The sequence below is a fragment of the Caloenas nicobarica genome, chromosome 3, assembly GCF_036013445.1.
Source record: "Caloenas nicobarica isolate bCalNic1 chromosome 3, bCalNic1.hap1, whole genome shotgun sequence".
NCBI lineage: Eukaryota > Metazoa > Chordata > Aves > Columbiformes > Columbidae > Caloenas > Caloenas nicobarica.
In genome coordinates this window covers 110,425,929-110,451,061 of record NC_088247.1, presented here as the reverse complement: position 1 = coordinate 110,451,061, position 25,133 = coordinate 110,425,929, and the positions used below count along the sequence as shown (strand labels likewise).

The 25,133-nt window shown below is 44.7% G+C and overlaps 1 protein-coding gene across 1 annotated transcript in view; it reads left to right on the top strand.

The window, feature by feature from the left end:
- Positions 1 to 24,578, top strand: part of TTBK1 (tau tubulin kinase 1) — a 118,582-nt gene extending 94,004 nt beyond the window's left edge. The window contains 2 exon segments of the mRNA XM_065630936.1: positions 20,966 to 22,560; positions 23,634 to 24,578. Coding sequence (XP_065487008.1) covers positions 20,966 to 22,560; positions 23,634 to 24,066 — 2,028 coding nt within the window. The 3' untranslated portion in view covers positions 24,067 to 24,578.
- Positions 24,579 to 25,133: the final 555 nt, after the last annotated feature.

Sequence of the window (25,133 nt, the reverse complement as noted above, 5' to 3'; positions counted from 1 at the left end):
GTCGTAGAGCCCTGGGTTGGCCCAGGTCTGTTACCTGGTTGAACTCTGTTTGATTTGCACTGATGACTGAAAGCTGAGCAGGGCTTTGTCTGGGTTATATTTTGGGCCTGGTGGCCTCTGTGGCCCCAGACCCTGGAGCAGTGATAAGGGAAATCCTTGTCACTCCCAGAGTGCTGAAAGACAGCAGGAGGAAAGGACAGAAACTACAAATTCACTGGCTCCAACGCATAAAGAAGAAAAGCTGAGTATATAAATATTATTTACTCATTTTTATAGTATAGAAATATATATGTTATGGTATATTAATATATATTATGTATAAATAATCAAGCAATGGATAGAACCAAAACACAGCAGGCTCTCAGGTTTATAACCATGGGCAGAAGAGGCAGGCTGGGGAAGAAGGCGACAGGAAAAATGAGATATGAAAAGGCGCTATGTGTCTTGGTGTCCCATTGTCCATGGGCTGCTCTGAGGAGACCTGAGGTACCACTTCTCAGTAGTGAGAAATGGACATTTGCAGAAGGGGGCAGACTCTCATTGCTCCTCACTCAATGTAATTCCCGTTGAGCTGCACTTGGTGCCTGTTGTAGATTATATGATTCTTTAATATTCAGCTCTTCCAGCTTCCATCCATATGAGAGGAGCTTGCCAGCTGATGGAGAAGGATCTATGTAGAGTTGTCCTCTGTCCCTTAGGCTCTTTAGATTCAGGGTCCTTGTCCATCCATGTGTTAGGAATAAAGGATCCACAAAAAGTGATACTGTAAGAGAAGTAATTCTTATGTATGCTCCTTATGTATATACAGGTCATAACAATCAGAACTTTAAGCTCAGTAGAAATTCCTAATTACATTTTAAATCTTTAAAATCTATTGAGCTCTATCAACATCACATTTTTCCAGGACTTCCCATAAGACATATCATGCTGCTTCTGTCCAAACAGAGCAGGATAGGCCTGATGGGAGGTGGTCCAGCCTGATTTCTGCCAAGGGCAAAGGGATAGAAGGGCACAGCACCTCCAGCATTGACTGTGCAATTTAAGCATGTCTGTGACCTGAGCTTCAGCCAAGAGGCAGCAATACCTAAGTGCGCTTGCTGATGGGGCATTGCAATTTGCCCCTTCATGGCCTGGCCAAGGCCCTTGGTCCTGTGCTGTGAAGGAGGTCCATCTGGGTAGCTGGAGTGATTCATTTTGATCTGAGAAGTCTTTTCCACATTGGGATGATACATTGGAAATCATAAAGTATGCTGAGCCCAAACATGGAGCAAAAAGTAATAAGAACAATTCTGGTATACTTAGTTTTGCAGCCTCCAAACAGTATACCCAGGACTGAATTCCTACAGCATCTATGCAAAGAAGAGATGTTTGGCTTTATGAGAAATTAGAGCCGCTGTCTAGAATTTCTTTGCCTCTATCAAATACTTTGTATGACAGTATTACATTATTATTATCTGGGCGTCTGACCTATGCAGTGACATGCAGTACATTTAGGACTATAAATAATTGCTTTTCACATTTAATGCCCACCACAAGCTTATGAAGATAAGATACCTGCCTCGAAGCACTGCAGAGATATTGAAGGTGACAGGAAAGAGATGAAACTGGATGAAGTTCAGTTCTTTTTCTCATATCATTTGCAAAAGCAACATCTCTAGTAAGATAAGGAGAGCCATGTTGGCTGAAGAAAATACAATGTTGCCTTTTCACATTTCCCAGTTACATTTTGAAACCTACAGAGACTGCCTGAAAAAAAATGCAGCACAAGGAAGGGAGTGGATTTGAAAGGAAAAAGGTAATTCTGGGAAAAATGGTGTGGTTTTGGAAACTGAGGTTGCTGACCCCTGTGAAAGCGCTAGTTTCATAGGAGAGGTAGAAAGGAGAGGAAGGGCTTAGCGTTTTCAGGGTGAAGAATCTGAAGTCATTCCTGTAATGTCTCTGTCTTCCAGTCAGTGCATAAAGGGAAGGTAGGGACTGCAATCTCATCCTGGCACAAGTTGTTCTCTGTGAGTATATCTTCCCTCCTCTCCTGGCCATCCCAGGATCACAGAAACAAAAAAGGGACGTAAGAATGCATCTTCTCCTCATGTCCTCCTGTGGCTCTGTATTTTGTATTTCTCACTGAAAGGAAAATTATACTCTGCCAGCCTTTCCAGTTGCTGCCTTTCCTCTGCTTATCAAAACTAGAAGCATTAACACTCCCCCTGCAGGTACTCAATATAAAAGTGTAGCAGGGGCCCAGCATTTTAAGTGTCAGAAAAGGAAAGTCCACCAACAGCCCACAAAGTTACCTTTCCAAATCTCTGGAGCAAGTTTTACAAGACTTATTGAAAAAAACCCTGAGAATCCTTTGCTTTTAAATACATATAATCATTTTAGCACCAGGTGTTTCACCATTTCTCTTACACATGGTTTCCAAGTGTGTTCACACTTTGACTGTTACCTGTTTGCAAGATGTATGATTAGCCTAGTGATGTGTCCAGATAAGTGATGCCAGAGGAACAGAGAGGTGAGGCATGTAGCCTGAAGAGATAGAGAAGGGGAGTGACATAGCAGAGCTTGACACTGCTGGTGTCGCTTGTGTCTGCGTGTGGTTGGGGAGAGCATGGCAGGCCCCCTGTAATGGCAGACTCCTGTGGTACCCATACGTGCCCTGGGAATTTAGAGACACAAAGCAGTAAGTAAGCCCCACTTAGGCATTTTTCATCCGCCGGCGAAGATGTCTGCAGCATGCGCATCACAAACCAGGGGCGAGTCAAGTCTTTGCCTGACACCTTTTCCTCCACTCTTCTTGGTCTTTTTCAGTTGGAGGAGGACAGGCCTTCTCAGCACTCCCTCCCGAGGTACAGCCCCCTGAGAAGACTGGCGTCCTCCGTTTTCTCCTCCTCAACTCTGGAGACAGAACACTACCCTCACGTTGGTGGCACTTTCATACAGCGCAGCCGTTCGGCGGAGAGCAGCCCCGTGCGCATGCCCCACCGCAGGCACATGCCCCTCACGGCAGGAAACCACAGACTCATGCCTTCCGTCCTCCGCATTTCCAGGTCCCAGCTCCAGCAGGTGTGGGCCCGCTTCACACACAAAACATAGCCTGTTCAGGGAAGCAGCAGCCTCCACAATGCAATAATAGATCCCCACCTGCCCACAGTGTGTCACCACTTAATGCAATACTGAATCCTAGACAACACCGGCCTAAGGTACTGTTACTTCCAAAGCCCCTGCAACCAAACCCCACAGAGACCGAAAACATCTGGTTTTCTAAACCTCCCAGCAACCTGGGCGAGGGGCAGCAGCATCGCCGAAGACGAGAACGCAGATGGTGAACATGTGATGTATGAAAGAGGTGAATGCCAGGGCTCATCTCAGAGACTCACTCGCATGTCCTGCAGCCTTGGGGTAGAAAGTGCGGGGCTGCCTTGCTGAACACGTGCGATCAAGCCACAAACATTGTCAAATTATGACTGGAGTGGAGAGACCGTGGAGGTATCAGCAAGCGTTACCTTCCCTGGGCAAATCGGTTCAAGCATCTTTGTTGGTATCTTACTCTGGGCCAGATCTGTAGGCGGTTTTACTCCATCTAGAAATAGGCAGACTCCTACTGGAAGCTCACCTGAGGCAGGACCCCAGGATTTGTCCCTCTTGTGGAGTTATGATCATGTATCTCTTTGTTGCTTTGGCTTTGGAAATCCCCTTGCTTTTTGTTGCAGTTTGGTTTCCATACAGTGACCACAAATTTCTGTCTGTCTGGTTTTGCCTCTGTTATGTGACAGTGGACCTGTTTGTCTGCTCTCCACACCTAAGCTGGATAGCAAGGATTTTCTTACCAATCCAGCTGTATATTCCTTTGTTTCTAAATTCCAGAAATTTTAGGCACCTGCAGCTTTTCAATGGCAGAGGAGCCCTGCTTCTTGGCCTCGCTTGGAAATGCCTGTGATAACAGATCTAACTTGAGAAATAAGTGGCCTCAGCAGTTAGTATACAGACCCCTGGAGCCCTTGTCTAAAACTGACTTGAGTCTCAGAGGAAAAGGGGATCAAAGTTAATTTAAATTGTCCTAAGTATCCTTATTTCCCCAGTTTGCAGGGCTATATTGCCCTTCTCAGTATAGCTGCAGTGTAAAACACGAGGCTGTATGAAGACCTGTAGTTAAGTGAATGTAGTAACTGTCTTCTACTGAAATGTGCCTTGGGACCAGTTTTCTGGGAGAAGAGGCAGTATGGATGTTAAGATTAAAGAAGGGGTCATTGCTGGTGCTCGGAGCTTTGGGAAAGTGCAAGTCCAAAATAAAAAACTCTGCAGAAAGCATATAAGCACAGGATACAGACAAGAAAACATATAGAAAGCTCAGGCAGATGTGAAAATGGCATGGGATAAGTATGGGTGTTGGAAGGAAGTTGTGACATGGAGGTGTTACTGCATAGGTACGGTATTTCCGGTGGAGTTACGGTCTTCCTTCCAAATACTGATTTCTGTAGGTACATCTACCCTGCCTGAGGCTCCCTTAACATCAGATTCACCCTTCTGTAAGCAACCCCGGACAGTGCAAGCCCTGACAGGGTGAGTGGTGCTTGCTGAAGCTCATAGGACCTGACCTGGTGGGTCTGTGTGCCGCAAGATATGCTCAGGCGCAGTCGTGCCACAAAGCATCCTGGTGGGTAGAGGGATGGAGATGGAGAGGGCAACACACCCTCCTTGAGAAGATTCAGCATAGGCATGACTGGTCTCTTCCCACAGTCATTCTTGAATCAGTGACATAAATTTATTTTTATTTGCCCCAAGAACATGAGTGAACAGGACACTTTACTGCCCAGCCAGAATTTTTATCTGCAATTTGTTGATCAGTTTTATTTTAAAAAAACCCACTGGGCATTGCCAGAAATATGACTGAATTTACCAGTAGCCTAATCTTATTTGGCAGTTCTTCTCTCGTCAAGCACAGAAACCAGTGTGTGCACAGCCACAGGCACATTGCAAGAAGAGCCAGAGGCCACGAATACAGTTGCAAAGAGCAAGCTTTATTTTAGTTACCTCTCTACCGGAGGATCTCCGAAGTCACATCTAAGCTCCCATGCAGAGGTGAGACAAGCAGGGATGCAGGCGCTACAGTGATTCAGCCCTGCTAGAAGATCACTATACCGGCTGCGCTCGCCTATATTTCAAGGCTTAGAGCAGACGCAGCCTCTTGCTGTGCTCTGCTCTTTCTCAAAACAAAGCAGGAATCTCAGACATGATAAGATGCTGTAGGGTTTCTCTCAGGCCTATGTTATCTAACACAGAGATTCTACTTGTCAAGCACACAAGGTCAGTAAAACAATTAGTGTGATATATGTGCTTTCTTTATACTCCAGCTGCAGGTCACTTGAGCGTGTTTACATTTCTCCTCCTCGCCCAATCTTCCGCAATTCCTGTACACCAAAAAAAGTAGAGACTTTAATAGAACAGCAGATTCCAGAGAAAATGGAGTTTTGTGAAAGAAGTAGATTTAAAATCAGTAACTTTAATAATTTTTAGTTCGTAGTCTCCAAAACACTGGTGTTCACTTTTCCAGGTCAATTTTAAGGAATGAAAATTTCTATTGTTTTACTTTTTAAAAACCCATTTTTAGTTTCACTAGTGAGAAAAGGCAACAAACTCTAGCCTGCCCCTTAGACAAAAACAATGACTAGCCGATAAGCAGCTCCATACATAAAATTTAAAGGGCAGTAATCTAATGCTATTTATTGTGTCTATACATAAACCTGTTTTTGCCAGGTAAACTTGAAACTCTTGTAAGTTTGAAAGTCTGATAAAGATGGTTGATAATATATATTGACTTCAGTAAGACTTTCTTCTAGTTAAAATTATTAATAAATTGAAAATCAACTAACCAAACAAAATATGCTTATATGTTGCTCTCTCTCACAAGTGGTGATGTTTCTCATTAGGACTCCTGATCTCCTGCCCTTAGCTAAGCAGTATTCTGTGCCTTTAATGGCTGTCAAGAAGAAAAACTAAATCACTAAGGAGAAAGTTTGCAGTCGCAGGAAAATGGGTGGCTTCATAAAATAATACTGGCAGGCCAGCTCTGCGTAAAGGTTTGGATCATTTGATGGGTTGCTTGCATTCAAACTAATGATTGCATTCAGCCAGAGACAAGGTCGTGTTTTGAGTAGAAAGAATATGGGTCACACACTCAGAGTGGGAGAAACTGTGCCCTGGGAGGTGCTGTCTCCCAAAATGAGGTGGGAGTTACGGGAAATAATTGCCTGCATGTAAGTTCTCATTATGTTGCTAAAGCAAAAAAAAAAAAAAAAGATCTATGTATCAGCAGGAAAATTAAGATATGAGCAGAGAGGAGATCTTTTACAGTGGTGAGCACTCTACCACGCATCGTATCCGAGTCACGTATGGAAATTTTTTAAAAAATATTTTCAAAACCAAAAAAAGGAGAAGTGATGCGAGAATTTTTTGATTCTGTAAAACCTGCCTTGTAGAACGAGCTTGAAGAAATGCAGTCTGTCATTAAAGACAAAACTAAAAAGTGACATGATTGGTGTTAGGAGTTTCCTGAAAAGAGCAAGACCAGTTTTTAATCTGCCAGGCAAAGATATGTGTCTAGTTGCTGGAAGATAAAGTAACAAAGGTCAAACTAGAATTAGGATGCTTGTTTTAAAGATGTAAGTGGGTGGTAAACAGCTGAAATACATTATTAAAAGACACTGTATTCTTTGTTGTTCAGATTTTGTAAGGTGGGATATTGATTTCTAAAGCAATCCTGTTAAACTATCCAATTTGGGCTGTATACAAGAATAATTGGACATGTTGCTGTCACCTGGGTTTTATGGAAAGTTTTATTTCATGGTCAATATGGCTTTTACAATTCAATTCTGAACAAATTAATTGGTGCTAAGGGCTGGAATCCTGATGTTACAATAGTCAATTTGCAGATTTTTTTAACATCTTCCTCTAATATTGTAATAATTACTATGGAATCCACATATTGTTGAGGAACTGTTGGCAAATTAAAGAAACGTGAAAATAGCTCTCTTTTTTATATATATGGAAAAGTAATAAATTAATATTAAAACTAGTTACAGTGCAATTCTAAAAAACTCTGTAGATTACATTTATATTGCATTTATTTATTGTGTTTCATTTATAATGACTGCAATTATAAATGTAAATATGTCCAAAATCAGTTGTCAAAAAAAAAAAGGAAGTGGCAATCAGCCATTTCCCATTGAAGGCTGTGCTTTCATGGTCAAGTTAGGAGAGCAAAAGTGTTGGTTCTCTAAGAGGTGCCCTCCTACCCCCACCCCATCCCATCCAGCCCTTTCCCCTGTGCCAGTGTTCATGTGGCTGCATGGACCTGCACGGGGAGAAGGAAAGTTGTTTTCAGCTTTGGTTCATTTCCTGCTTCGATTCATTCTCCATTTGCACAACCAACAGCACTGGCAAGCCAGGGTCAGCAGGGAAAAAAACAACCCATGGAGGGCTGTCAACATGAAAAATTATCATGGGGTTCTGGGCTGAAACATTAATTGCGCTAGTTCCTTTTATGTTTGGTAAGGTTCCTGAAATGCTTCCACTGGGGTAAGTCAGTGTAAATCAATACTAGTGAAATAAAATTTCGGCATCAGACTTGTAGGCAAATTGTGTTTATCAGAAGGGTCCAAGAACAGGGTTTATATCCTGAAAGAGATGTTCTTGTCTTTACTTCCCATTGTACATAGCACTTGTTCTTGTCAGAATGCAAAATGAGGATTGAAATGAGCATCTGCCACTCCTTTATGATACAGAGATCATTAGCATCAGAAGGACAGGTATCTGTTGCTAGGATCTCATGTTCTACTTCAGTGAGCAAATGCATATCAATTGTATATACATACAAAAGCCATCTTTTTATATCTTGGTCTCTTGGCTCCTTTCACTTTCTTTGCAGAATGAGAGATGTTTCCAATGTATCACTCTCTCCCCGGCCTCCTTCCTACAGGAAGGAGCTACTGAGATGTGATTTCTGTGAAAATGTTACTGTTAATGCTTGGATTAAGCTGGCATGGATGGGGTAAATGTAGTTACGCTAGCACACATTCACTTTCAGTACAGAACATTTTGGTGGGAGAGCGGTGGGTGAAAATAGGCTATAATGACAAAGGTGCGATTTTGCAGATGCCAGTGCATTCGTATTAGTATCCTGTTGATATAGCCATGTTGACGAAGTCCCTAGTATGAACCTTTGTCTGCCATTCTCATACTTTTTTGCCAGTTTTGAGGGGCAGGTAAGTGGAAGAGTTTTGTTGCATCTCTTCTTTCACCGTTTGAAGTCATTTTTGATGACAAAATGTAAGATAGAAATGCCCTGTCAGACAGCCATATAGGTGATATAATCCCATCCCTGTGCTACCTCTTCATGATGAAAAGTATCTCTTACTCTTCCACTCCTTCTCTTTGTTGTGAGTCTCAATCTGGACATTGTGGTGGTCAAGGCTGCTGCAGTTCTGTTGCTCTGAAGGGGACAAACTGGTTCAAAGGTTGTATTTGTTGGGCTAAGTCTGTGGTTCCTAGAGGCTTCCAACCTGTTGCTTTCCTTTCATGTGACAGATTTTGACTCCCAGACCTTTCCTTCAGCTCTTTTCCTGTAGTTCATGTGGTGATTCTTTAAGGGTCCCCAAGAACAGAGGCAGATCAGCCCACCTCTCAAATCCTGTGTCCAAATGGCTTTTGAGGAGTATACAGGAAGCTTCTCTAGCTGCTTTTCAGTTATTAGGTACTCAGCTGAGGGTGGGAGTTTAAGGGCAACTTCTCTCTTCCAGTGTGGAGAGGCAGTAGGCACAACCTGAGCTGTGAAGGACGTTGGCAGTTGCCATGTGGCCAGCCCAGGATGAAGAAGCTGTGCTTGGACGGCTAGCCTCCAGACTGGATTGAGATAAGGCAGTTCACTCCAGGAATGGCCGATGTCCTGCTTTGGGATCATATCCTTTGCTCTGTAAGCAGAGATACTGCTGCTCAGCTGCCACCCAATTAGCTTATGTTGGTAGGCTTCACATACAATGTGGCGAGGAAGCAGAAGCCCCTCATCTTCACCGCAGTGCTTGAGAAGATCTCTTAGATCTAATTGCCTCTTTGTTCCCCTTTGCCTATTCCGGCTCTTCCCCATATCACAACATTATTTTTACTCCACTCCACTTGCCAGTGTGTGTCCCACTGCACACATTCACCTGCCCCTGAGGTTCACCTCCATTGCCATTAATGATATCTTATCCCTCACATCCTTATTGCATCCCTCGGTACCTGCATTACCTCCTGCCTTTGCTGTTCTCAAGAATACACGAGGCTTGCTTCCTGCACCAATTTCCTATGCATTGCATATCTCATGTTCATAGAATCACAGAATGTCCTGAGTTGCAAGGGACCCATAAGGATCATCGAGTCCAGCTCCTGTCCATGCATATGACAGCCCCACAGTTCACACCATGTGTCTGAGAGCATTGTCTGATCTCTTCTTGAACACTGTCAGGCTTGGGGCCGTGACACCTCCCTGGGGAGCCCGTTCCAGTGCTCCACCACCCTCTGGGTGAAGAACCTTTTCCTAATGTCCAATCTAAACCTCCCCTGGCACATTTTCCTGCCATTCCCTCGGGTTCTGTCATTGGTCACTAAAGAGAAGAGTTCAGCACCTGCTCCTCCTCCTCCCCTTGTGAGGAAGCTGTAAACAGTGATGAGGTCTCCTCTTAGTCTCCTCTTCTCCAGGCTGAACAAACCAAGTGACTTCAGCTGCTCCTCATATGGCTTCCCTTCCAAAACCTTCACCAACTTCATAGCCATTTATTGCACCATGTAGTCCCTGTAGAACTTTGATCAGCTTCTTGCCTTCCCTCCCTCTGATTTCCTTGGAGGAAACTGGAAAATGGCACATTTTGGCACTTGGAGCAGTCTCAGCTCTACATGGAGTCTGTGTGAGGAATAGTGATCGTGTTGTTTAAAGGCAGTTTGGTTTCAAAGATGACAATGGAAGATACCATCCATTTTCAGGACAGTTTCACAAGTTTCAAATCCTGGAATCCTTAGGACTTAGCAAACTCCTCAAAATTATTGTCTACATGAGCAGCTAAATTTAGAGAACTGGCAATGCTCTTTCACTTAACATACAGCTGCCATCTGTGATTGCAAACCATGTAAATAGCTGGTTCAACACCACTTCTCTTGTCGTGAGCTTGTTGTGTGCTTTATTTTTCCTGTGAGTCACTTCCCTGCTGTTTGACATGCGGGACCAATAGAGGAAGTCAGCAGCAAATAAAGCCTTTTCAGAACATGTAAGAATGAGGCCAGATGTGAGAGTTTGATTGCACAGAGAGAATTTCAGGAGACAGAACATTATTTCATGATCTGGAAATTGTTAAGACAGTGGGTGAGACCTATATACCAAATATAACAAATATAATTGAGGCGTTTCTTTCACTGCAAACCACCAGGAACTTCACTTGCTCTCTCATGTAAAAATGCACTATTTGAACCTGATGCTGTGACCCTATGTAAATAAATTAAGGCAAGAAAATATAACCATTGCTAGTTTAGTCTTGTAAAATAGCTCAACAGTAGGATGCACTATGAGACTGAAGATCAGAAAGCATGAATAGATCTATTCAATCCTTTTCCTATTTTCTAACGTACTTCCCTCTCACGCCTCCGTCGATTAATCTTCCATGATGTGTATATGTGGAATTTTTAAGTGCTTGGCAGTGGTACAAGATTATTCTTGAAAATATAAGGTGATTTTCTACTGCTCATCTGGAGGGACTGGTAACAGATACCCACCGTGTTTGTCCAGTGGGTTTAGCATCTCCTCCTTAGGCTACATTTGTATTACAGCCACATAATACTGTGTCAATGACTTAATTTATTTTTATTGCAAACTGCTGGGTTAAATGAATGACACATTTTATTAATGGTTTTCAGTGGAGATTTATTCACGCCACTCTCAGAAATTTACCTGGAGCTGAGACCATTTTGCAACTCTCACATTGAATAAGAAAGGGCTCTTTTATCCCAATCTACTCAAAAGAGAAACTTATTTTTATTTTACCTTTTCTGTTTTTCTTTTTGCGACAAATGGGAAAGAACAATTTGGAGATCACTATCATATATTTCTCTGCTTGGCAGTAACAGATGGCTTCAAAGAGGCTAGCTGAAGAAAATAAAATTGCATTTCCTGGCAGACAAGGTCTGAAGCCTTGAAAATCATGGATCCTGTTAGTGTTTATAGTGAATAAATTGCCCTGGATATTTCTCAGCTGGAGAACATGGTGTGCTTTTCTTCTTGACCCGCTTCCCTTGTAGTTGCCAGCCCTCTCCAGAGTGACTGGAGGAGATGAGAGTTTCTGGAGAAGCTGTCCAAACTAAGCCAGATATGCTTCCTGATTTCACTCTTATCCCCAGGGTGGTGTCAGGATGCTTTTTACCAGAGCTTCCATTTCTGGTTGTATGTGTGTTTATATGTGTTCATGACCCACACATGCAATGCAAATGGCCACGCGTGGTCATGCCTTAAAGAAACCTTTCTGTGCCGGTAATGGGCCACTTTGCACACATCCAAGTACTCAAAAGGCTGTTGCAAAGAACAAATCTCAATCAGTTACAGAAATTATCATGTTGTCTGGTTCAAATGGCACACCTGGCCTCCTTTGCATGTTGCAGATCTGATTTTGGCAACCTGGCCCAGCCCATTTTTCTTAATTCAGTGTCTTGTAGCATACCTATCCCTCCATTCACCATCTGCTGGTGGCAGAGTATTCTGGCGATAGGAACGGTGCTGCCACTTGGGACATAATTTATTAGTATGCAAATGCCTATTTTGGGTGATGTTAAAACATTAAATAAAATTTGTAAAGGCTGATCATTGCAGTACTACCTTCCTTTTTGTTGCATTTTTATATCATATGTTTTGTGTTTGGTTTGCTATATAACACACAGACCTGCATTTGCAGTTCCATGGGACAGTGCAAAGAATAATTTCTGGGAAATGTTTCTAAGTATTATCTGATGTATTGCAACTCCTTTGTATTGAAAAAGTGTTACAATGAATGTATATTTTAAACAAGCTGCTAACCATGTAACCTGGGGATTGGAAGCAATCCCCATTTTACATTCACTTGCATGTCTTTTAGTGTTTGAAAGGAAAATTGTTTTATGTTTGGAGGGGTTTTTTTCATATGCAAAGTGTTTCAAGCTGGTTACCTCGTCTAGTACACTTGCCTCATAAGAATCCCCAGGGCTTCCTCCAACAACTCCAACAAGTTTCTCAGTTTAATTATGAGTGCAATTAATGATCTGGCAACGTGGAACACAGTAATGGCAAATTTCCTCTGAACGAGTCAGATAAGAAGGATTTCTGTGGGGCTCTTGCCCCTTCAGCTTGGTCCTTCCTAAAAAAAAAAAAAGCCAGATCAGGTTCTTATTCAGCACTGCTGACTTCTGGTTATTTTTATGACTAAGGAAGATGTTTAGCTTTCAGAATCTGCTTCTTCTTCTTCTTCTTTCTTGCTGCTATTAAGTTGCCTTTACAATTAGGGACTAGAACAATTTTTGGATTATCGTTTTCTTCCACTTTGCTCGTGTCTGCTCAGAGAAGGAGCTCTGCGTTGACTCTTGCTGGAGACACTTGTGGGTGCAGAGGTGGGAAGCTAAGTGGCAGGCATACCACCCTTACAGAGCTACTGCTTCTGGTCTAGACGCTAGGAAAACTGGCACAAACCTAACAACATACAAAAGCACAAATAGGGAGGAGCACTTACCCAGCATAGGACTGGACTGTCCTATTGACCTTGGTTAAAAAAAAAAAAAGAGAAAGGCTATGCAGTGTTTGATGGTAAGATGCTGGAAAGAAGAACATCTCTCTGACATTTATGGTGCTGATTCTTGGAACAACAGAGATCCTGCAAGCAAGTGTGGCAGCTCTAAGACCCCCGCTACTTTTACCTCATCTAATACTGGTTTGAAGAAAGAGCTGCTTCAGAAGCTCAGATTCTAGGTTTTTTTCCATTCACTGTTGTCAATCCTGCCAGATCTCCCAGTCCCAAACAAGCTTAGTCTATGTTGGCAGAGGATAATGTCACTTCCAGGATATGCTAAGGTCCTGATAGTATCCAAATCAAAGCTGTTACAGGGAAGACCGGACTATGGCTCTTGCTCTTTGTGTGTCATCTGCATCTCTCAGGACTAAGGCCTCTTCCCATTCCCAGTGGAACAATTAATGTCGTATTGGGAACTTGATTTCTGCTTCTCGGACTTTCCAGCTCCCATGAAGAATCTCAGGGACGAGCATATCCTTCCTTTGCATTACCTTGTGTCACCTGTTAGACTTCTGTTGCTGCTAAACAGGAGGTAGTCCAAACCATATTTATCCAACTGCTATTCAAGCAGAAGGTGAATGTGGGTTTCTGTAGTCATTTCTACTGAGAGGAGAAAAAAGCTATAGGTAACCCATTGTACTTCCTGGCTTGCTTGAGAAACTTCATCTGCTGAGAGTTGAGTTTGCTTGAAGCAGAGGATCTCAGGAAAGTCCCTTTCAAGCAGGTCTCCAGCCTTGGGAAGCACAGCAGAAGGGCTTCCTCAAGTTGCCAGAAGTCCTCATCAGTTTGTTAGAGAGAGAAGATTTGAAGAACCTGTGGAAGTTTGTCTCAGGGGGTGGGCAGCAGGGAGATGGAGCAGAAGCAGCCTGCTCTAGCTTTAAAGGCAACACTGAGCAGGGAGCCATTTGGAAGGACGTAGTTGACTAAAGGGATCCAAAGCGTATTTTCCTTGAGTCTTTTTATTCTTCCTGTATCTAATCCCTTTAGAGCCTGAGGTCAACCCCTTTTTGTACTGCAATAACACTGTAATATGTGCTTGCATTAATTCTTTTGGCACACTGAGCATGCAAGACCAATTTAAAGTTTTTTTTCAGAAGAAAAACACTGTTCGATTGTGTATATAGAAATACTGAGAGAGAATTTTAATTCTGTCTCCTGTATAAATGCATGCATTGATTACCTGTATGTAGGCCAAGCTGTAAATGCTGCATAGTACTGTAAAATCCTACACTTGAAACTACAATGAACAGGCAATGTAATCAAAAACAAACAGAAGCTGTGCAATGGATTTTGTGCCTTTTTTAAATCCGTGTATGCTAATCCAGACAATCTAAAAAAAAAAAAAAAAAAGGGAAAGAAAAAAAAAGCTTGTATACTACCAAAACCTTATTAAAGAATCAAAGGCAGCACCTTGGTGATGGCTGGGTTTTTTGTTTGCTTTCTTGCTTTGTTTTTCTGCTCCCTTTCCCTTCCAGCTCTGGGCAGTTGTCCCTTGCTTATCCTTGGATGCACCAGGCAGGAGTATGAAAGAGCTCTGGTAGAACAGTGAGAGTTTAATTATCATTTACTAATGTGATCACTGAAAACTCGCAGTTAAGACGGATCTGGGAATAGAAACAAAGTTCTATGACTGTTGGAGATGTGTTTAATATACTTTGGGAAGGCCGCACTGTGAATTCAATTTACATAAATTTAGGCTAGTATCAATTTCACTTGAACCCAGTCATATCACAGCAGCAGGTTACAACTAGCCTGAACTTATGTAAATTTTTAGAGCTCTGCCTTAATGGTTACCAGCATCCAAACTGGCTAAACTTAAGCTAGTACAATTCAACACCTACGAACACAGCAGAAACAATTTATCACATTTCTCTTGGTTTCTTCCACTGAGCATCCTCCACTGGCTGGCAGCATGGTCTGCACAGGGTGGGTGGATGGCTGTCTCCCATCAGCCGTTTGACAAGGCATTTAAGAACATCTGGTAAACTTCCAGCCCCTCCACCCCCTAAAGCCCCAGGGAGGTGGATGCAAAATTGTGGCTGTTCTGCAAGTAACATTCTCCTGCCTGGGCTGCTCAGTGGATCCGACCATGCTCCTTTCATCATGACACATCTGAAAGCAGTCACCACCATAGAGCGGCATGTGGTTCAACTCCAGTTGCTGTTGGTCTGTCTGGCATCAGGTTGGAAGAGGAGACATGGTGACAGACCCTGCCTGCTTTGGTGTGAATTGCACAGTTACTAATTCAGTGTTTTCTGAAAGGAGCTGGAGAGGGAGGCTGCAGGCAGTAGGTGCATGCAAAGGCTCTGGTACCCACGGAAAGGGTGGTGGAAACTTTCCTGCTTGCAGAAGAAGTACAAGACCCCAACTCCTCACAGACAGAAAGCAGTTTGTGCAGGCAGGTGACGGTCTGGGAGGAAGAGCTGGGATTAGGTTGTGGTCTCTGACTTACAGGATTGTACAGTGTGTGAGTCTCTTTTTTGCTCCTGGGAATTGTATGGAGAGTCAGGATTCTTCTGAGTTTGCCTCTAGCAGGATCCAAAGCCCATCTCCTGTGTGATGAACACCTCAAAGTGCATTTTGGTTTGCTTCTGTAAGACTGTTGGTGTGTGGGACGTGTACGTCTGTGAAACACTGCAGAAGGATGCATGGATGCCATAGAGCCATCCATGCCACTGGCACATGAATGACGCATGGATGCCACTGGCTGAGAGATTATTTAGAGCAAGGTCTGAAACAGAATAGTAGATGGAAGAGATGCAGTATTTCCTAGTTTTATGTTAGCCAAGTATTGTGATTTTTTTCTTGTAACAGGTGGTTTTTTTGGTTTGGTTTTTTTTAGTTTTGTTGTTTTGGTTTTGGTTTGGTTTGCTTTGGTTTTGGTTTTGTTTCACAAATTATTGCATTTAAAATGTTTAAAACCAAGAGATGGGAGAGAAAAAAATAATCTGAAATTCTACAGTCTAAGAAAAAATTGATTAGGCTCACCTGAGAAACTGTTCCCTTTCCCCCACGTCAATGCAGAGCTTCTGGGGATGGCAGGCTCTTCTGGTGAACGCTGGCCCCACTCTGTGCGGTGCCACAGGCTGCTCTGCTGTGGGAGTGTAGGCACAGTCAAGCTATAGGGTCTTCGTGCACTCAAGAGTTGTGAGATCACCAGAAAGCCATACAGGCATGGCAAGTGCTGTCATCACTCCACATTGCTAAAGGGACCCGGGCAGAGTGTGTGTGACTTGGCATGAGGCAGAACACAGAAAAGCACATTAATGACCTGGATGCTGGTACTGCTCCTGAACCCACCAGCATGGGTCTGCTCCGTGCTGCTGTCTGAGAAGAACACATCTGGCTACATTCCTGGTGACAAGGGGACCTGGGAACTTCTAATGCATGGTCATAAACTTGCTGTGGCAAAGTGTCACCAGCAGGTCAGGGGAGGTTATCCTCCCCCTCTACTCTGCCCTGGTGAGGCCCATCTGCAGTACTGTGTCCAGTTCTGGGCTTCCCAGGTTAAGAAGGACAAGGAATTACTGGAGGGAGTCCACCAGAGCTACAAAGATTATTAGGGGTCTGGAGCATCTTTCTTATAGGGAATGGTTGAGAGAGCTGGGTCTGTTCAGCCTGGAGAAAAGAAGGCTTAGAGGAGACCTTATTTATACTCATAAATATTTCAAGGATGGGTGTCAAGAGGATAGGACCAGACTCTTTGCAGTGGTGCCCAACGACAGGATGAGGGGCAACAGGCACAGATTGAAATCTAGAAGGTTCCATCTAAACATGAGGAGAAACTTCTTTCCTTTGAGAGTGACAGAGCACTGGAACAGGCTGCCCAGAGAGGTTGTGGAGTCTCCTTCTCTGGAGACATTCAAAACCTGCCCGGACACATTCCTGTGCAATCTGCTCTAAGTGAACCTGCTTTAGCAGGTGAGTTGGACTAGATGATCTCCAGAGGTCCCTTCCAACCCCAACTATTCTGTGATTCTGTGGAGACTGCACCTTTGCTGATTTTTTGCAGTATTTGCAGCATCACTGGGATGTAGAAACTTTCCAGCTGCTCATATTGGGTGATATGTCTCCTCTGAGGATGTCCTAGTGCCGATGATCCTTCTAATTTGAAACCCCACCAGGTTAAAGACAAACTCCCAGACTCCACTTAGCTGCTCATGAGCACAGGGACAGAGATGGACTTGAAGACTCTGGTTTCTGCCTCTACCAAATACAAGCAGGTAGATCTTTTTCTCTCCTGACTCTCCTTCCTCTTCATACTCTAATTCTAGCCTCTGTGCAAAGCAGGCATATTTATTGCATATTTATTGTTACCCAAAGTAGTTACTAGCCAAATTTAATTTAAATTCAGTGAAAAGACAGTGTTACAGAGGTGAAATGCAGAGACTTTGTGGGGCACGCATTCTCAGACACATATACAGCCATATGCATTCCTGGACAATTGACTGGGAAGTCAAAAGAGTCAGGAGTTCAGATCTAAGCCCAAGCAGGCTGGAAAAAATGGTTCACTGCCCAAAGACAGGCAAATGTATCTTCTGAGAAAGTGAGGAACACAGGCAGAGATCAGAGCTTGCTGTAGGTAAAGGCAGTCCTTTTGACTCAGATTTGTCCAGATCCAGGGTAGCTCTGCCCACTCACAGTCTTGGCAGCCTTTCAAAATGAGGTGGTTGCCTCAGCTTGTGGCGTAGTTCCTTCTCATAGTGGAGTGAGCCTAGCAGAGGGCCACCAAGGTGATTAGGAACAAGAAACGTATGACATAAGGAGAGGCTGAGAGAGTTGGGTTTGTTCTGCCTTAAAAAGACTTCTCAGAGGATCACAGTGAAAAGATGAGATGTGATGGACACAAGCTGCATAAAAGGAAAATTAGATATAGAAATTAGATATAAAGAAAAACTTTTTCAGCATGAAGAGCCTCAAACACTAGGACAGGGTCCCAAACAGGTTGTGAGATCTCAATTTTTGAAGATACTCAAAACTCAGTTGGACAGGGCCTGGAGGAGACATCTCTGAGTTGGTCCTGCTTTGAGGGGTGGTTGGAGTAGAGACCTCCAGAGATTCCTTACACCTCTTTTATTCTACAATTTTAAGATGCAAGCTAAGCCTCTCCACTCCTGATCTTCTGGCATCTTCCCACAGTTCCTCCCCATTGGCATGGCAGAGCAGAAAAGTTCTTCTCCAGCTTTTGGGAAAAAGTCCTAGAGCAGCTGAGTGACCTGTAGTACAGAAGACACATGATGACTGCCAAGAGAGGACAAACTGGGAACACCTGGTCCAGCAGGGTGTTTGCTTGCAGCTAGCTGCTGATTACATTAACTCAACAGTGAAGCCAGTCTCATACTTTGATGCCCTAGGACAGTCTTCCTTGTTAACAGCTTCAGGTGATGATAGCAATGAAGGTAATAAAATATGTGTTAAAATAATATTTGATCCAAGCAACATTTCAACAAATTTTCTTTTAGTTGGGTTTGTAGGTAATTTCTGTCCTCCATATTTTTTGGCATATTTATGCTCTTCAGATTTTCTCCATGGTGCATTTGCAGTAGCAAAACAACAACAGTTTCAGGCTGCTTTAAGGAATGCATTCTGACAATTTTGGGGTATTGCATGCAACAGGTTAAGCAGTCCAAGTCTCCCACAGGTAGGTAGAAGCCCAGCAATCACTGTTGTGCTTAGGGTGCGGTGTCCGTGCAGGGAAATAGAAAACACATGGGGAAAATGAAATTACAGACAGAAGGGCAGTCCATTTGCTAAATACCACAAAGAATTTGTACAGCCAGAGGTGGAAGTACATGATGATTAGAAAGGTATCTACTGCACAACCGAATGACAGAAAAGGGGTACCAGAACAGAAGAAGGAAAGAACCATTATTTTTTATTACAGCAACATCATGCTGTCCAGATCTGTGTCATACCTTACTGCTTCATGCAAATCTCACGTCAGTAAAACTTCTGATGTCTTGCAAGGGAAAGAGCTGTTGAGGAAAGAGGGGTTGCTGGAGACGAGGCTGCTGGTGTGACAGACTGCAGGGCACATAAACCATATCTCTGACCTACAGAGGATGTACACTGTAGGACTGGATTCAGTTCTTCTTGACCAGAGAGTAGATGAGATGACACAAGCTCGTAGGAGCTGACAGGATGTGTGAAAGCTTACATATGCAGAGAAACCAGCGATCACCCAGCTGTACCATCAACCACGTCATCTAGAAAATGGGATGAAGTAGAGCAGCAGGTGAACTGTTGTTGGGGATCAGGTACTCCTTCCAGTGGGAGGCTCAGCACAAGGCAAGATGTTGGTCAGGGCTTCTTTAATTGGGTCCCAGTTCCACTGGGGAAGCGTGTCTGATTAAGACTCCAGGATAGCACTGTCCTGGGAAAACCACATCCAGCCAACAGGCAGAAGCCAATTTTAGGCTGCTAATGTCCAAAAAATGCCTGAGGGAGGAAGTCAAGTGGGTAATTTCCTTTACAAAGGGTGGTAAGTCCCTCTTACCACTCCAAGATCCAAATCTGTCATCCTAATAGAAAAGGTAGAGTAGGTCAGTGAAAGACTAAATCAGGCTAATATGGGGCCATCTTTAGCACCAGACTTCAGCTTTAATGAAAGAAGAGACAATGATTTGGAGTCCAGAGGCATTGCCAAAACCAGCCCATGTTTTAGTTTATAAGATATAAAAAGAAATATTAAATGGATAACAACTTTTCACCATGCATAACAGCTTGATGCTGCCCGCCGATCTATTTGAAATGTCCCTGTTATACACGAACATAGAGATCTTACATTTTTCAGGCATACTAATAAGGCAGTTGCTCTGCACAGAATAACATGCAGATTTTCAGCACTATTTGAAATTGTGTCATTGGACTGAAAAGCTATTGAGGGCTTTTTCCCCCTCACAGACAAAATGATCTGTTCCCATAGCCAGGTGAATGTGCTAGCTGATGGCAGCTCTGTAGCCCAGGGAGTTAAATGGGCGCTTGTTTAGTCATAGCCTCTAATGCTACCAAATGCCACTTGCAAACACAGATGTTTGGAGCCCTGCTGTTCATAATTAGGACTGAAAAGTAACGTGATGCGTTATTGACTGGTTGAGTTTACAGAGAGGCTTTTGTTTCCCAGCCCTCTTAAAAGAAGGGTGACTTAAATGTTTTTGGGGTTTGTTTTTGTTTGTTTTTTAACCCATTTTACAGAGTGGTGCTTCTGTGGTTTTAATTTGCAACCAGTTGTTAATTAGACTAAACTTCAATGGACATTTATTTTGCCTATTTATTTTGCCTTTTTTTTGCTTATTTTGCTTATTTGGTCAAGTGTGTGCATGTGTGTGTGAGTTGCTGTTTTTCTATTGGTATTACTTGTGACCATTTCACAACCTACTCCTGGCGCCTTATGGACAGTCTCCCCACCATAGACTGCAACTCAAGAAACACCCATTGTTCTGTCCTCCCATTGCTTTTAATTGTTGGACACCCCAAAGTCTAATAATGATACTTTATATGTCAGTTTTCATGACTTAACTTGCTAATCATTTTAGTGAAAGCTGAAGGAGCCTGTAGGAGGCAGAAGTATGAGTTGCTGGAGGGATGTGAGAGCAGGAACGAGAGATGAATAGCATAGATGGGAACACAGGAGCACTACAAGGGTGTTGCCCCCAAGACAATGGTGGATGATACTGAAAAGTCATCAGCAAATGTAGCTGGCCCTGAGGGGCCCCTTGAGTTCAGTGTGGCCTAGGCATAAAAGAAAGTTGCTGAATGGTTCCAGTAAGGAAGAAGTGAATATGTAAATATTTAAATATTGCAATAAATATATGAATACTGAAGAACACTGGTAAACATGAAAAAATCCTGAGGAATTGCTTGCAAAAATCTCTTTTAGGTCCAGGTAAAAGACTGCTAGCAAAGGAACTCCTTTGACACATTTTTCTGCCTTCATTTATGAGTATCTGTGAATCTCTCCTTTCTAAGGTTTATATGAATTAAATGATTGAGTGATCACTGCTCAGGCATATATTTTGAAAGTGTCATGGACTAGATCCTTTCCACTGATGCTTCCCACTGCTCTTGATTTGGATGTCTGTGTCCATGCTACGTCTGAATACTAACCCTTTTCTTTTGTCACGTCTGTCTTCTTGCAGGCATATATGCTGAAGTCATTTGAAATGAATGGTCTGCCCAGGGCGGTGCCTTTAAGTTTGCCTTATCAAGACTTCAGAAAAGATATGTCAGACTACTGGGAAAAGCCTAAGGTATCCCAGCGGATAAAGAAAGTTGGTTTCTCAAATGTTGTCTTGACTGCCCCTTGCAAACCTCTGGAACCTTATCTGGAAATAAATGGAAAAGAGGAGGAGGAGGAAGAAGACGAGGAAGAAGACAATGAGGAGGAAGAAGAGGAGGAGGCAGAGGAGGAAGGGGATGAGATTGATATGCACAGTGGTTCTAGCAGTGACCTGAGTCAAAAAAGCACAGAGCGCAGCCAGGAGTGTGCACCCTCCACACTCCTGGCTGATGACCAGAAGGGATCCAAGGGTCGCACTTCCACTGCTGATGGGGACCTGGAGCTGGAGGAAGGCTCAAAAACACTAGTGCTGTTTTCACCAGGTGATCTGAAAAAGTCTCCAGTGACCACAGACTTGGCTCCAGAAGTTGATCTGGGCACTCTTGCTGCACTGACTCCTCAGAGTGAGCGGCCACAGCCTATGGGTAGCCAACTGGATGTATCCGAGCCAGGGACCCTCTCCTCAGTCCTTAAATCTGAACCAAAGCCTCCCGTGACAGTGGCTACAGCTTCCTCCCCCTTTACCAAAGTTGAGCGCACATTTGTTCATATTGCTGAAAAGACCCACTTAAATGTCATGTCTTCCAGTGGCGAGCTGATGAGGCATGAGGAGTACTGCCCTCCGGGCCAGTTTGAGGAGGTCATTATTGAAGAAGAGCTGGAGGACAACCCGGTGCAGATAGAGAATGGAAGCATACATTCGGGACTGGAAGGGGCAGAGACGGAGAGCTCCGTGCTTTCGGCTAATCACATTGAAACCACCTCAGAAACAGTAGGCGAGCAGCTGGCCCTTCCCAATGGCGAAGCAAAGCCTCTCAAGGACAAGCCAGAGTTCTCTGACAAAGTGTCACTCTTGCTGGATTTTGATGAGCCTGGCAAGGTGGTGACAAGGGATCCTGACCTTGAGAAGTCAGCACTGGTGACAGAACACCTGAAGCGAGCAGAGACCCTCTTCGACACACAGCAGAAGGGCCCCAGGAGGCCCCTGGGCTCCAGGTATAGAAGTCGAATACCCATTTTGTTCTCTGAGGAGGACACTGGCTCAGACCTTTCAACATCACTCTCGGCCAAAGAGAGGCTTTATAAGAGGGCAAAGCAACCTGACTTGGCTCGCCTTGTGATGGAGAAGAGGCAAAACCGCCTCCTTCGGCTGGCCTCAGGGGCCTCCTCCTCAGCGTCCTCCAGCGATGAGAGGCAGCGGGCTTCAGAAACCCTCTCGGCCACTGGTTCTGAGGAGGACACGCATGACTCTGATGACTCAGTGCCAAGGAAGGCAGGGAAGGAGAAGGCTGCCCTCCTGGGGAAAGAAGAGAGACCCATAAGCACAAAGAGCAGAATTCCTCGGCCCATCACTCCAGTGAAAACATTGCTAGAGGCGGCAAAGTCTGAGAGCTCCACGGCCGTTGCAATGGCCGTGCTATGTAGCGCCCCACAGGATGTGGCTGTTGCCTACAGGTAAGACCAAAATGGTGAGCAATGCAAAATGTTGGACTTGTTAAGGAGATGCAGCCAGGACTTTGCTCACCTCCCACTGCTTTACCTTTCACTTGGCTTGAATGAGTGGTCCATCCCTGTTTCCTACAGTAATTTCAGCTCACCAATGTGTGAAATTCCCACCTCTCTGCCTTCTTTGGCTCAGTCTGGCCAAAGGGCCAAGCCCCTCTTCTCTTGCCCTGGCTTTGCGGCCTTCATCCCTTTCACAAGCTCTTTCATTTGGTCTGATCCTGCTAATAGCAGAGCCCTCCCATGTTGAGCTCTCAGTTTTGCAGCATACTCGGCACAGTTGTGACTGACCTGGCTATTGTGATTAAAGCTCCAAGGGCTGCAAGGTTGCCAGTTGTGATTGCCTCAGAAGATGGCCAGCATGCAAAGAGCTGGAGAGAGGGAGATGTACATGCATGGGCTTTGGCAGTGACCCAGAACAGTGTGGGCCACCTCCACATGGCCTGAATTCCTACATATCCCTGTGTCTTGGGATTTTTTTGGAGGTACCTTGTTCTCTATCAAGCAAGCATAGACATATAAGGGGAAGTGGACCTTCTGAATTCACCAGTGTTTGGATTTTCTTCCTGACCTTGGGGCTGGAGGTCCAACCCAGGAGCAGAGCTGCTGATGTGGCTCTGCCACAGGTCCAGCAAATTCTGCTCTTTCAGAGATGTGGGGTGAAAGGAGGGTTGGTTTATCTTCCAGCAGTTACTGTCAGAGGCCAGCTGGTGAAATCCAGGTCATTCCCACATTCCCAGATTGTATCTCCTACCTTGAAAGAAGTTGCTGCATCCACAATGCATGTCAGGAAGAGTCACAGTTATGCGCTATCAGCCAAACCATGCCTGCACATTGTCTCAGAGGATGCTGGAGGATCAGGGCCAACACTAGTTAACAGCACGAGTGTTCACAGCAAAACTCCTGTCATCCTGGTGCTGGAGACTTCTTGTAATTGCCCAGCAACATTCATGCCAAGCTTGCCAGGAGCCCTAAGCCCCTTTGCAGAAATTCCCTTTCATCCTCCCTTTTCTCTTCCCCTGCAGGCTTCAGGCACAGAGACCAGCTGGAAGTGTCCCAAACGAGCGGCGAACAACACAAAGTCGGCTTCCTCCTTCGCCAAGCTCCACTTCTCTTCCTCCACGGAGCAGCTCATGGAGGTCCAGCTGTGGATCTCCCCTCAGAGCCCCTCAGAGCCCTGTCCTTCCTTCAAGAAACCCCGGTGCTTCTCCCAGAAGCCTGCTGCCACCTCAGAGGGAAAACCCTTCTCCCTGCCAACAGCATAAGCCAGGGACTGCTCTCCAGCGAGTTTCTCTTTCCCCCCGACCTCAGCGCGCAGCTCAGGCCCTGGGGCTGACAGGGGATTCCCTGCTCTCTCCTAGTGTGGCCAAAAAACAACAAAGAGCGAAAACTCAGACTCAGAGTCCAGCAACCAAAGGAAAGCAGGTGTCCCTGGAAAGTAAGGCAGCTGCCAGATAATGGTCTTCTCCTGCCAGCCCAACAGACTGGGTAACTTCTGCATATAGTATACAGTTGAGATGCTGCAGCACAGCCTTCCGTGCTGGACCCATGAGTGTATAGCAGTAGCTGTACTTCAATGCTTCACACACTCTCACCCCACACAGTTGTGATCAGCTCCCAAGGGTCTGAGAGCCTCTGAGCCACAGAACCTTCTTCAAGGGAGACATCCAGCCTGCAGCTCATGCTTGCTAATGCACAGCACCAAGCAACGACCCAGGCAGCCTGCCTAGTGCCTAACCCCCCTCCCTCCCCAGGCATTCCCCTCTCTCTGTTAGCAATACCAGTCACCAACACCAACCCTGGCTTTGGGAAGAGGAGCAGAGGTGATGAGAGGAAGGTCTGCTGGACAGGAAGGCTCCTGTTCTGCAGGCAGCTCCCTCCTCTCTTCTGGCTGGGAAAATGCCAGCCTTGGCCGCCACCATCTACCTGAGTGCTGGCTCTCTTCCTGCCACCTGTGTTAGCAAAGGATTGTCACCAACTTAGCCAAGAAGGATGGATGCATCCTTGTGTGCTGAGATAAGAACAGGGGAAGGTGGGAGGGGGGGGTATTCTTTCCAGGGATGGCTCTGCAGGTGAGGAGACAGGCAGGTCTTGCTACCTGCCTGTCCCTCCCTGTATGTCCCACAGAGGAGGCCATCTGGCATTTCTGCTCAGTGACACAGCTGCTCTTTCAGTAGAAGCCTCTAGTTAGATGGAAGTAGGGCTGTATGGGCAGCTTGCTGGGAAATCAAGAGTGCTTGCTAATTGATGTAGAAGTGAGCACACTGCACCTGCCTCTGTCTCAAATACCAAACTGTGATCTGTGGAGACCACACCTCCCAACATGGGTGGTTCCTGTCGACCTGAGTGTGGTTGCTGCCATAGTCCTGTAGTCCACCAAAGCCAGCTCCATGCTGAAGATGCGAATAGTCACTGGATGCCTTTGGCTTGGATGCCCCTTGCACCTAAATTCCTTGTGCTGTAATTGTCATGATCTCGGTGTTTGTGAATTTTGGCACTGTGGTTTCAGCCACAGCTCCCCTACA